Here is a 13,604-nt window from a genome sequence, read left to right on the forward strand (position 1 = left end):
AATGCTGCTAAAAGGATTTTCCTTTAAACTTATTCATGTCACAGAGATCCTTGTTCTTACGTCTTACTGCTGATTTCCTCCCTAAAAAGGATTCTATTGTCCTGCCACTCCCTTATCTTTAAGATGGTAAAGATAATTATCTATAAATACTAAGGGAACTCAGAGGCCGGTGCCGGCGTGGGTCCTCTGTAAGCTGAGCGCCGGTCCCCTGGGCCCCCGCTTTTCTTTCTCTATACTTTGTCTCTGTGTCTTATTTCTTTTCTCAAGTCTCTCGTTCCACCTCGCCCACAGGTGTGGAGGGGCAGGCCACCCCTTCAAAGGAGGCTCCCTCCCCTCCTCCTCCCACTCGCTTCTCCCAGCCTCCCTGACTCCTACACTCTGAGATCTGCTCCCCACTATGGGATGAGGAAGCCGAACGGCATGGTGACGCAGCTGCCCTGCACGCAGCCACACCATGGGCTGGAGATGCCACTGTCCGCTCGGTTTAATGATCAATTAGCTCCCTGCCAGGAAGTCCTTTCTGACCTGGTTTGCCCCTCAGTCCCTCGGGCTTGGACCTAGTGCCTGCGGCAGGACAGCCATGGCCGCCAACTCCACCAGCGACGTCCATGCTCCCGGGACGCAGCTAAGCGTGGCTGACATCATTGTCATCACCGTGTATTTTGCTCTGAATGTGGCCGTGGGCATATGGGTAAGGGGAACTGTGGTGGTGGCGGCCAACTGGGCTCTCAGGGTGGGTGCTTGGGATGGGAACCGGGGTCCAGCATGTCCCTATGGTGTCAGCATTGGTCCCACCTGGTGGCCTGGTGATCCTGTGGTCCTCCTCCCAGCCTGGGGCAGATTTGCTTGGAGACCTTGACCAAGCCCCTTTCTCTAGTTGGGTAATGGCGTCTCCATCTGTAAAGTGAGGAGAAGGAAGGTCTCTGGAACAGGTAACTGGGCTTTTGTGCTGCTGCCCAGTTGGAGTCCTTGGGTGTGGCCATCAGCCTCCTGGTCCCAGTCTCCATGGTGTCAGTGACTCCCATCTGCTTGAACAACAGGCTCCCAGGGATTCCCTGGCTGCACCCAGAGCTGCTGGATCAGAATCCGGAGGAAGGGAGGGCCCTGGGAGCTAGGGGTCTTTATTTTTAACAAGCTCCCTGGGATTCACATCCTGTGGCCTAGCTCTAGATCATAAGCCGGTTCTTTCTCCTTTCGTAAGAGTGAGAAGTGAGCAGTGATCTGACCCCACGCACAGATTCCAGGCGCAGCGGGGCCCTTGGAGACAGGCTGTCTCATGTGCCGATGGAGAAGCCAAGGCTCTGGCCCTGCGGCAAGGGAAGGGCTCCCCTTTGGTCTATCATGGAAGCCTTCCTGAGGGAAGGTGGACCTAGCCTGGTCCAGGTCACCTGCTCCACGCTTAGTGCCTGGAGGTTGGGCTCCACTTCCTTAGTCCCAGAGGTCCCCAGGCTGGCATCCCTGAGCCCTGACAGTCTCCTGGGGAGAATGAGTACTCCTTCTTCTTTTTTTTTTTTTTAACTGAGACGGAGTCTAGCACTGTCACCCGGGCAGGAGTACAGTGGTGCTATCTTGGCTCACTGCAACCTCCACCTCCTGGGTTCAAACAATTCTCCCGTCTCAGCCTCCCAAGTAGCTGGGATTACAGGCGTCCACCACCACGCCCAGGTAATTTTTTGTATTTTTAGTAGATACAGGGTTTCACCATGTTGGCCAGGCTGGTCTTGAACTCCTGACCTCAGGATTTGACCACCTTGGCCTCCCAAAGTGCTGGCATTACAGGCGAGAGCCACCGCACCCGGCCGAGTATCCCTTCTTATCTACCATAACCCCTGGCCTAAGCACGAAGGCCTGGCAAACAGGAGACTGGTCACGTCCCCTTAGTTTTTTGGGCCTCAGTGTTCTGATCTGTGACATGGAGACACCACCTACCTGGGGTGAGGTCTGCTATCAAGAGGCCCGCACAGGACCAGACCTTGCTGCTGCCATTGGTTCTACAGTGGTAGTGGTGGTGGTGGTGGTGGTTGTAGCAGTGGTGATTATAATAGTAGCAGCCGCAGTCATTAAAATTAATTATCACAGGTTGGATTTCAAAAATCTAAATCCCAAAATCTGAAACATTTTTAGAACATCAACATGATGCTCAAAGCAAATGCTCATTGGAGCATCTCAGATTTTAGATGTTTGGGTTGGGGATGCTTAACGGGCAGGTATTCTGCAAATATCCCCAAATCTGAAAGAGTCTGAAATTCAAAACTCTTCTGGTTCCAAGTATTTCGGATAAGGGCTCCTCAACCTGTATGTGATTAAATATTAACTTACAAGTAGCCCAGTGCTGGCCATCGGCAAAGCCGAGTTCAAGTCTCGGCTCTGCTCTGTGTACTTACGTCACTTAACCTCTGTGGTCTTCAGTTTCCTCAAACACGCAATGTGGGTTTCTGTGCAGCCCACATCTCAGGGCTGTTCCAAGGAGCAAGGGGCCAATAGAAGTGAAAATCTGTTGCAAACTGTAATGTGCTATATTCCTGTGAGAGTTGGTGGCTAGAATTCAGTGGAAGAGGTGCCCATGTGGGGCAGAACAGTCAGTGGAGGGTTTCTGGATGAGGGGAGGTAAGGGCCAGGTAAGATCTGAGAGGGAAAGAGGAGGGGAGACAAGGCTGTCCTGGCTAGCACAGGTGGGGTATTTCGTCAGAAGTGCACGTCTAAGAAAGATGTTCTGGGCACCTGAGGCCAGGCCCTTTGTAGCGCAGTGACTTGGGTCACCAGCCCTTGTTGCCCATGACCCACCTCTCCTAGCTCAGCCTTGCTGTTTGCAGGTTGGTGCCCCTGGCAGTAGGGCTGTAGGATTTCTGCCCTGTCCCTCCAAGCAGGCCAGGCTGGCCCGGTGGGGAGTGGCTAGCCAGAGAGCAGTGAGCACATCCAGAAAAGATCAGAACCAGACAGGGAGGATGCTGGAGCTGCATCCCACAGGGAGAAGCAGACAGAGCAAGCCAGGCAGGTGCAGCCCTGCAAAGATGTTTAGATGGTGGGCCTGGGAGAGTCTGCGGCGGGAGCCTTTAAGGAAGAAATGTTCCTGGAGGAGGGGACTTTGAGCTGAGCCTTTGCATTCATTAAAATATCTGTTAACAAGTGACAGAAAACTACTTTCAAATGAGCTCGAAGATTATAGGAAATGTAGGGCGGGCGCAGTGGCTCACTCCTGTAATTCCAGCACTTTGGAAGGCTGAGGCGGGCGGATCACGAGGGCAGGAGCTCGAGACCAGCCTGGCCAGCATGATGAAACCCCATCTCTACTAATAATGCAAAAATTAGTCGGGTGCCTGTAATCCCAGCTACTCGGGAAGCTGAGGCAGGAGAATCGCTTGAAACCAGAAGGCAGAGGTTGCAGTGAGCTGAAATCACACCACTGCACTCCAGCGTGAGCAAAAGAGTGAAAGTTTGTCTCAAAAAAAAAAAAAAAGAATACAGGAAATGTAATTGCGTCCAGCAACAGAAAGGGCTTCAGGTGCAGTATGATCCAGGTTCACAGCATTATTAAGGATACGGCTACACCTCACTGTGGTTCTTTTAGCCTCCATCCATGTGTAGCTCTGTCCTAAGCCAGCTCCCCTCATTTCCTGATGTGAAATGACCAGCCCAGTGATTGAGCCTGAGTTAAAATCCAGGCTGCGCCACTTGCTAAATGGGTATGTTTTCATCTCTGACACCATCAGATTCCTCATTGGTAACATGGCACCTACTTCATAAGAGCTGTTGCGAGGACTAAGAACTCCACACAGCTCAAGCAGTTGAAGCCAACTCTGGCATAGGGGGTCCTTGGGGAGCCTTAAATGGGTACATGTGGCCCCCAGCAACTGCCAGCAGCCCCCAGAGCCCTGGATATAAGAAGGCAACTGACAATGCCCACTATAGGCTTGAAAGATGAGAAGTGTCAGGAAAAAGCACTGGCCGTAACCATAGATGCTCTGAAGTTGTGCAGTGCACCCCGTACACATCTGGATATGGCCATCCGGGCCAAGATGGTGAGCCTTCAGACTATGCTGCATGTAGTATGGCAAGATCACAGCACACAAAGAGAAAGTGGTGGGAGCTGGAGCTGGAGCTGGAGCTGGAGAGAAACATTCAGGAGCCACATCAAAAGTTCTGAACTGGGTGTGGTGGTGTCCACGTGGTTCCTGCTACTCAGGAAGCTGAGACGGGGAGACCACATGAGCCCAGGAGTTCAAGACCAGCCTGGGCAACATAATGAGACCCTGTCTTAAAAAAAAAAAAAAAAAAATAGGCCAGGCGCGGTGGCTCATGCCTGTAATCCCAGCACTTTGGGAGATCGAGGCAGGCGGATCACCTGAGGTTGGGAGTTCGAGACCAGCCTGACCAACATGGAGAAACTCCATCTCCACTAAAAATACAAAATTAGCTGGTTGTGGTGGCACATGCCTGTAATCCCAGCTATTAGGGAGGCTAAGGCAGGAGAATCACTTGAACCCAGGAGGCAGAGGTTGCAGTGAGCCAAGATCGCGCCATTGCACTCCAGCCTGGGCAACGAGAGCGAAACTCGGTCTCAAAAATAAATACATAAATACATAAATAAATAATAGATAAATAAAACTTTGAATGGTGAGTCCATACAATGAAGCCTAATCATCTTGAGTATAGGGCAGGGCAATTAATGCGGGAAGAAAGAGACCTGCATATTGATGGATATATTTTGTGATCCAGCCTTATGTATGTTCTGAAAAGAAATATAAAATCTATGTCTAAATACCTGTCCTGTGCCCCTCTTTTCAAATTCTTCTGTTTTTTCCTTTTTTCTTTCTTTTTTTTTTTTTTTTTTTTGAGACGGAGTCTGGCTCTGTTGCCCAGGCTGGAGTGCAGTGGCCGGATCTCAGCTCACTGCAAGCCCCGCCTCCCGGGTTCACGCCATTCTCCTGCCTCAGCCTCCCGAGTAGCTGGGAGTACAGGCGCCCGCCACCTCGCCCGGCTAATTTTTTTTTGTATTTTAGTAGAGACGGGGTTTCACCGTGTTAGCCAGGATGGTCTCGATCTCCTGAACTCATGATTCGCCCGTCTCGGCCTCCCAAAGTGCTGGGATTACAGGCTTGAGCCACCGCGCCCGGCCCTTTTTTTTCTTTTTTGAGACACAGTCTTGCTCTGCAGTCCAGGCTGGAGGGCAGTGGTGCCATTGCGGCTCACTGCAGCCTTGACTTCCTGGGCTCAAGTGATCCTCCTACCTCAGCCTCTCGAGTAGCTGGGGTTACAAGCATGCACCACCATGTCCAACTAATTTTAAAACTTTATAGAGACAGAGTCCCACTATTTTGCCCAGGATGGTCTTGAATCCCTGGCTTGAGCAACCCTCCTTCGTTGGCCTCCCAAAGTATTGAGATTACAGGCATGAGCCACCATGCCCAGATGATTTAACTTCAGTTTCTCCCATCCAAATAGCACTAAGGAGGGGCTTGAAAAATCCATGTACCAGCCAGGCGCAGTGGCTCATGCCGTAATCCCAGCACTTTGGGAGTCCTAGGCGGGCGGATCACGAAGTCAGAAGATCGAGACCATCCTGGCCAACATGGTGAAACCCTGTCTCTACTAAAAATACAAAAAATTAGCCGGGCGTGGTGGCGGGCGCCTGTGGTCCCAGCTACTCGGGAGGCTGAGGCAGGAGAATGGTGTGAACCCAGGAGGCGGAGCTTGAAGTGAGCCGAGATCACCCCACTGCACTCCAGCCTGGGCGACAGTGCAAGACTCCGTCTCAAAAAAAAAAGAAAAAAGAAAAATCCATGTACTCACTGACCCTTATCGAACACTTACCAGATGCCAGGCACCATTCTCAGCATGCTACAGGTATTAACCCACTAAAGCTCATAAAAACCCTCTGAGCGTTGGGAAGCCAACGCAGGTGGATCACATGAGGTCAGGAATTAGAGACCAGCCTGGCCAACATAGCGAAACCCCCTCTCTACCAAAAACACAAAAAATTAGCCAGGTGTGGTGGTGTGCACCTGTAATCCTAGCTACTCTGGAGGCTGAGGCAAGAGAATCGCTCAAACCCCGGAGGTGAACATCGCTGTGAGCTGAGATCCTGTCACTGCATTCCAGCCTGGGTGATGGAGTGAAACTCTGTCAAAAAACAAAACAAAACAAAATTCATGAAGGAAGAACTTCTTAGGACCATGTTACAGAGGAAGAAACCAAGGCACATGCGTTCAGTAACTTGCCCAAGGTAACATGGCCAGGAAGCAGAGAAGACAGGATTTTACTCCCAGACATTCTGATTGCAGATTTTTTTATTCCATCTACATGGAGGACAAAATTCTACACTCCCCCGAAACCAAAGGCATGTGGGAATACGTGGGTAAGGAACTGACTGCTTCTGTTCTTTTTATAAAAGTTGAGATGAAATTTACATAATATACAATTCATCATTTTAACAATTTTAATTTGTTTATTTATTTAGAGATGGAGTCTCACTCTGTCGCCAGGCTGGAGTGCAGTGGCGCAGTCTCGGCTCACTGCAACCTCCACCTCCCGGGTTCAAGCAATTCTCCTCCCTCAGCCTCCCGAGTAGCTGGGACTACAGGCGCCTGCCACCTCGCCCAGCTAATTTTTGTATTTTTAGTAGAGACAGGGTTTCACCATGTTGGCCAGGATGGTCTCGATCTCAACCTCGTGATCCATCCACCTCGGCCTCCCATAGTGCTGGGATTACAGGCGTGAGACACCGTGCCTGCCCATTTTAACCATTTTAAAGTGTGCAATTCATGGCATTTCGTACATTTGCAATGTTGAGCAACCATTACCTGTAGCTAGCTCTAAAACATTTTCATCACTCCAAATGGATACCCTGTCCCCATAAGCAGTCAAGCACCGTTCTTCCTGCCCCCCAGCCCCTGGCAACCACTCATCTGCTTTCTATCTCTATAAATGTGGCTGTTCTGGACATTTCATATAAATGGAATCATACAATTCGTGGCCTTTTGTGTCTGTCTCTGTTGATGAAGCATCGTGTTGTCAAGGTCCATCCAAGTTGGGCATGCATCAGAGCTTCATTCCCAAGATATCTGTTGTTGTTTTTTGAGATAGGATTTCACTCTGTTGCTCAGGCTGGAGTGCAGTGGCACAGTCACTGCTCACTGCATCATCCACCTCCTGGGCTCAAGTGATTCTCCCACCTCAGCCTCCTAAGTAGCTGGGGCCACAGGCGTGTGCCACCACACCCTGCGTTTTTTTTAGACCTAGGGTCTCACTATGTTGCCCAGTCTGGTCTCAAACTGTTCGGCTCAAGTGATCTACTTGCCTCAGCCTCCCAAAGTGCTGGGATTACAGGCATGAGCTACGGCACCCAGCAGAACTTCATTCCTATTGAAGACTGAATAATATTCCTTTATATAGGATACACCACATTTTGTTTATTTACTCATCAGTCAACAGAAATGTTGGTTGTTTTCACTTTTGGCTATCATGAATAATGCTGCTATGAACGTTCGCGTACAAGTTTTTGAGTGGATGTGTATTTTCAGTTCTCTTGGACATGCACCTAGGAGTGGAACTTCTGGGTCATATGGTGATTCTGTGCGTAACTTTTTGAGGAGCTGCCACGCCGTTTCCGCAGCAGCAGTCCCATTCTACTTCCCACCAGCAGTGCACGGGCTTCCAACTTCTGTCTCGTCTTTCTCTTCTTGCAGTCCTCTTGTCGGGCCAGCAGGAACACGGTGAATGGCTACTTCCTAGCAGGCCGGGACATGACGTGGTGGCCGGTGAGTGCACCCTGACTTCTCACACACCCCATTTTGTCCGTGGAGCTGTGTCTGATCTCTAGGTCACCTGGCACTTGCATCTCTGAGCCAGTCCAATTCAGTGGAACAGGCCGGAGGCGGGCAGGAGGTCCCCAAGTGAGGGGCATAGGTCTGAGCTGCTAGAAATTGTGTAAGGGGCAGGGGCTTTGGAGTGTGAAACTTACATCCACTCCTTAGCTGTGCAGCTAGTCATGGGTAGAACTCACACCCTGGGCTCCTCATCCATGAGGTGAGGCTAGGATGCCGCTTAGGTTTGTGAGGATGAAGGAGAAGCTGTCAGGCCCAGGATGGGGCCGGTGCAGGGAGCCTGCCTCTGATGCGTTTCCCTTTCTCTCCTCCAGATCGGAGCCTCCCTCTTCGCCAGCAGCGAGGGCTCTGGCCTCTTCATTGGACTGGCGGGCTCAGGCGCGGCAGGAGGTCTGGCCGTGGCAGGCTTCGAGTGGAATGTGAGTCCTGGAGGACGGGCAGCCTGTGGGAGAGCCAGGGCACAAGGTGCGGCCACAGCCCTGGAGGGGGGCAGCTCCCAGTGGCTGGTGTCAGCCCATGTCCAGGTGGGCTCTGGGCCAAATCCTGTCTTCAGAATACCAAGGTGCTGGATGGCATGACTGGCAGGGAGCTGTGGGCCTTTCCCCAGACTCAGAGAGGGGAAGAAGCCACCCAGGATCTCATGGCAAGTCAGGAGGGGCGGGGGGAAGCCAGGCCACCAGATGGCTCTGTATGCTGTGTCTCTGGAGCAGAGCTGTGGGAGCTGCACCTGCAGTCCTCACCTGCCTCTGTCCCCACAGGCCACGTACGTGCTGCTGGCACTGGCGTGGGTGTTCGTGCCCATCTACATCTCCTCAGAGGTGAGTCTACTCATGAGGCCTCCAACCGGGGGGCTGGGCCTTGGTCCAAGTTGATGGTAGTAATGGACAGGACCACCGTGGCCTCACATCAGGACTTGGTGAACTCTTAGGGCTGGGTTTGCTATTAGCCCAACTAACATTTGTATCAACCCACTAAGGTGGGTCCCCTCGGACCTCAGCCTGGGTGCTGTGTTGGCTGGTTTCCATGGCCCTGAGTGCTGCATCTCAGGAACAATGTCCCATCCAGCAGGGCACATAGGCTGCACACCTGGCCCACACACCTGGGTGGCATACCTGGGCTGTACACCCGGGTGGCATGCCTGAATGGCACACCTGGCTGCACCATCCTCGACTCTGCCCACTCCTTCAGCCCTGGCCATGCAGCCACTAAGTCCAGTCAACTCCACTTCCCAGATGTCTCTCAGCCTGTCCCCAGCTCTGCCCCTCGCAGCCACCTCCCTCATCCAGCCTCATCATAGTGCACCTGGATTTGTCAAAACAGCCTCTAAACTTGTCCCTCTGTCTCCAGCCACGGCCCCTCCAATCCATTCCTCGTCTCGGCCCTAAAGAGCCAGTCTTGGGATCTCAGCCTGCCACTCCCCTGCCTGACACCCTCGGGACGCAGCTGGAGCAGCCTGGGCTTCAAGACCGGGTGCGGAGGCTGTAAGGGGTCAGTGCCTGGGCCTTGCCCTTGAGAGGCTCACAGCTGCTTTGTGGCAGTGGGAGAGGCAGAGTGACTGAGACAGGCCCTGTCTGGAGCGCTGGGCATCATCTGGGGGATGCTTAGCCCCTACCCATGTGCCTCCCCAGATCGTCACCTTACCTGAGTACATTCAGAAGCGCTATGGAGGCCAGCGGATCCGCATGTACCTGTCTGTCCTGTCCCTGCTACTGTCTGTCTTCACCAAGATATCGGTGAGCTGCCCCCCGCTCCCTGCTGGCATAGCCTGGAAACACCCTCAATCTGTGAGCCCCTCAAGTGGACCTGACGTCTTCTCATTCATCTCTGCCTTGTTTCACAGCTGGGCAGACTGAGGCCCAGAGAGGGGCAATGACTTACCTGGGGTCACGCAGCGAGTCTGGACAGGTGGTCCAGAGCTCCCTAGTCAGGGACAGAACACAACCTGCTGACTTCTGCTCTGACGCAGGGTGTTAGGATGGTCTGAGGTCAGCACTGGGGCCGACACGGGGGTGAGCCAGGACCTCCCACTAGGGGGCGCCAAAAGCCCACGTGGTCTTGGCCCTGTCTGGTCTGCACTGAGCTGACCTGCCTCTCGCCCCAAGGCTGGTGGGCTCCATCACTGACACCTATCCTTGGGGGCCTGGCCCTGCCCCATTGGCATATTAAGAGGAGGAACACACCTCGAATGTCAGAAGCATAGAGCTCATCTTGTCCAAGCCTCTGACTTTACAGAGAGGGAAACTAAGGCCCAGGGAGGGGAAGATTATCCCAACCCTCCTGGTGACCTTGTGGCAACACCAGGCCTTTCGCTCTCACTCCAAGTCCCTGGGGGCAGCCAGCTTCATCCAGCCCCAGGCTTCTGAAGGGGCTTGAGTCCTGGGGCTGCCTGATTCTGAGGGGGCCGACACTAGCCCCTGAGACCCCCAAGCGTCCCTGTGCCTGGGGCTCCTCCCTTGTAAGGAGGGGCAGCTGACCCTGTCTCCCAGGGTTCCTGTGAGGCCGGTGAGGGCTGCTGTGTCTGTGGGAAGCGCTCTGTGAGGCCCGGCTTTCCCTCAGAGGCAAACGGCCTCCTGGGCCGTCTTCATTCAGCTCTGGGACTAGGAAAGCCCAGAAGAGGCGTCGATTAAGTGGAGGGAATGGAGGTGCAGGAGAGGTAGAGGCCTCGCTGGTCAACCAGGAGCTGTGGGCAGGATTACCTGGAAAGAGGACCCTGAAAGGGTCCATCCAGAGCCCCCACTGGGCCTCCATCTGCACTGGCGTTGCTGGGTGACTCTGAGGGGGTTCCCAGAGTGTCTCATCCTTCTTGTGGGCAGGTCTCAGGGGTGGCCAGCAGCAAACCCTGGGCCACAGTCTTCGCCAGATGCCCTTGGTGTACTCTAGGAGGTTTGCTTTCTCTGGGAGCCCTTTAGAGTCCGGAGGGACTTGGCCTTGGCCTGCCCTTAAGGCTGAGTTTAGAGTTTTCCACTCATATTCTCCCTTCCTCTCCCACATTTCTTGATCTCCACCCCACCCCATGCCAGCCACCTCCCTGGAAGCCAGAGATACAGAAATAAACAAGACCTGGCCCCGGCCTGCCAGGGGCTCGCACTGCAGTGAGAAATAGATGGATGCATGGGACAGGCATGAAGCTCAGAAGAGGACACAGTGGGGCTTGCTGGGGGTGGCATTTGAGTTGGGCTCTGATGGAAACAGGGATGCCGATGGGGGACAGGAGCAAATGACAAAGAGAGAGGTGAGAAGAGGCAGGATGTGTCTCGGGGTGGTCGGGTCTGGAGCCCTAGACTGTAGGGATCACTAAGTCAGACACCTCTGGGGACCAGATAAAGAACAGTGTGGGGAGAAGCTGGGAGTGAGTAACAGGCAGTAGTGGGGACAAAAGCAAACCAGAGAACATGCCTCAGCATTCACACACGACAGGCCCGTTGCCACATTTGCCTCTTAGCTGCCAGCTTTCAGCGTCTGGCCTGCAGTGAGAGATCAGGTGAGGGAGGTTTAATTGTAAGAGGTTGAAGTATCCAGGGAGCCCAAGTGGAACAGGGGTGGTGTTTTAAGTAGGATAGTGACATGGTCGTGTTTGTACTTTGTGCTCTCTGGAATCTTCCAGAGGGTGGACTGGAGGGGAGAGAGACAAGAGGAGGCCAGGCCTGTGAGGAGGCCCCAGGTAGGTCTGGTGAGGGAGGGAGGCTGAGCCGCGGGCACAGGGTTTCACCCTGCTGGCTTCTCTGCGGTGGAGCTTATACCTCACACTCGGAGGGTCCTGAAAGTGGATGGCTTGGGCGGGACTTCTAGAAAGGCAGAGGGGGCCTGCACGGTGGCTGGCGCCTGTAATCCTAGCACTTTGGGAGGCAGAGGGGGCTGGCACGGTGGCTGGCGCCTGTAATCCTAGCACTTTGGGAGGCTGAGGCGGGCGGATTGCCTGAGCTCAGGAGTTAAAGACTAGCCCGGGCAACACGATGAAACTCCATCTCTACTAAAATGCACAAAATTAGCCACATGTAGTGACGTGCGCCTGTAGTCCCAGCTACTCAGGAGGCTGAGGCAGGAGAACTACTTGAACTGGGGAGGTGGAGGTTACAGTGAGCTGAGTCTCCAAAAAAAAAAAGCAGAAGGAAGAGCTCAGTGAAGTGAGAGGATCTTAGGGACAATCTTGTCCGGCTCTCCGAGTTTACAGATGACACAACTGAGGTCCAGGTCACAGCGAGTCAGGCAGGGACTACTGTTAGAACCCAGGCCTGTGCCTCCCGGCCAAGAGGCCCAACCTCGGCCCTGCTGCCCTGAAGCAGCCAGGACATGGCCCTTCAAACTCCACTTTGTGATGGGAGTGATTCAGTGTACCCAACTATAAAGCAGTGAGCACCCACTCACATCAAGGCTGGGCTTCAGAACCAATGCTGGGGCTGCCTGGATGAAGCAGAGGACGAAGCTTGAGGAACGCTAATTGCTGGGCTTGGCTGCAAGAGGACTGGTACCCTGGCTGTTTGAAGTGCACGCGCCCAGGCGGTCCCCAGAGGTCCTGACCTCACTGGGCTGTGCCCCAGGAATGCCTCATGTGTCTGCGCGTCCAGCACCTGTCCCAGCCGCTGCCTGTGTAGACAGAGATCTTAGGGTGCCTGCTGCCATCCCTCAGGCAGGGGCACTGGCCCACAGGAGGACCCGCGATGGCAGGACATGGAGAATCACCACCCTGACCCTCAGACGAAGGGACCCAAATCCAGCTCCATCACTGTGGGGCTCTAGCCAGTCATTTAGCCTCTGGAACCGGGCGCGATGTCCCACGCCACTTGCAGTAAAGGTCCTCCACGGGGTCGCTTTGCGCCCTCACTGACCTCACCCCTCCCTCGCCCTGTTGCCCCCACCCGCTCCAGCCACACTGGCCTCTGCGCTTCCATGGACACACCAGGCATGTTCCTACCTCGAGGCCTTTGCATTTGCTGTGGCCTCTGCCTGGAACCTTCTGCCTGGATATCCACGTGGCTCCCTCATGTCCCTCAAGTTTTTCCATTCCCTCCATCTTCACCCCCGTCCCCGCGGGCCAGCCCCCTACCTCGCTCTACCCCCATGGGCCGGGAATGCCTGCTGGCTGTGTGCTCTGTTGGTTCCCTTGCTCACTGGCACATCCCCAGGGTGGCCCGCATGCCTCGTGGGTCTAGGTGAGAGAATCTGTGCCAGGGGTCAGCTCGTTTTTTCTGCAAAGGGCCAGAGAGGAAATATTTTCAGCTTCACATGGTCTCTGTCCTCACTCCTCAACTCTGCCCCTGGGGCCTGAAAGTGCCTGCAGACGATACTGCAAGGCATGACTGGGCCTGGCCTGCGGGTTCTGGGCTGCCACTCCCTGCCCTATGGAAAGCGCCTACTTACTGTGCACCTACTGTGTGCCAGGCCCTGGGTGAGCCCCCCACAGCCATAGATGCTTTCTAGACATCTAGACGGGGTAAGGAAACAGACCAAGGAAATCATAAGAAATGGTAAAAGTGTGTGATAAAAGAAGTAAACACGGTAGGGGGGTGGGGCAGAAATGGGGAGACAGGATCAGGGATTGGGCTCACTGGAGACAGCGCAGTCTGGGGTGGAAATGCCAGCCTTGCTGCAGCCTCAGGGAAAGAGCTTGGCAAGTCCGGGAGCAGGAAGCTGGTGGGGCTGGGGCTGCGTAGGGATATGGAGGGGTAGCGATGACCAAGAGCAGAGAGGCAGTGGGGACCACTCAGAGCCTCTGGACAGGGCCTCTGCCGGGTGGGGGTGCACCTTACTCCTGGAATGGTAGAAATGCAGAACCTGGCCGGG

The 13,604-nt window shown here is 54.1% G+C and overlaps 1 protein-coding gene across 8 annotated transcripts in view; it reads left to right on the forward strand.

Annotated features, from left to right (window-relative positions):
* The first annotated feature begins 379 nt into the window (after positions 1–379).
* SLC5A10 (solute carrier family 5 member 10) overlaps positions 380–13,604 on the forward strand; it is a 70,356-nt gene continuing 57,131 nt past the window's right edge. For 2 of the 8 annotated variants that reach the window (XM_077970508.1, XM_028836089.2), the window contains exons 1-4: positions 381–691; positions 7,686–7,757; positions 8,138–8,242; positions 8,582–8,641. In XM_077970508.1, the coding sequence (XP_077826634.1) occupies positions 581–691; positions 7,686–7,757; positions 8,138–8,242; positions 8,582–8,641 (348 nt within the window). In that variant the 5' untranslated portion in view covers positions 381–580. Of the gene's footprint in view, positions 692–7,685; positions 7,758–8,137; positions 8,243–8,581; positions 8,642–9,451; positions 9,557–13,604 lie in introns of all 8 variants that reach the window. The other 6 variants (XM_077970507.1, XM_015118774.3, XM_077970509.1 and 3 more) reach the window with 4 other exon arrangements.

This window comes from Macaca mulatta, chromosome 16 (assembly GCF_049350105.2).
Source record: "Macaca mulatta isolate MMU2019108-1 chromosome 16, T2T-MMU8v2.0, whole genome shotgun sequence".
In the NCBI taxonomy this organism is placed as follows: Eukaryota; Metazoa; Chordata; class Mammalia; order Primates; family Cercopithecidae; genus Macaca; species Macaca mulatta.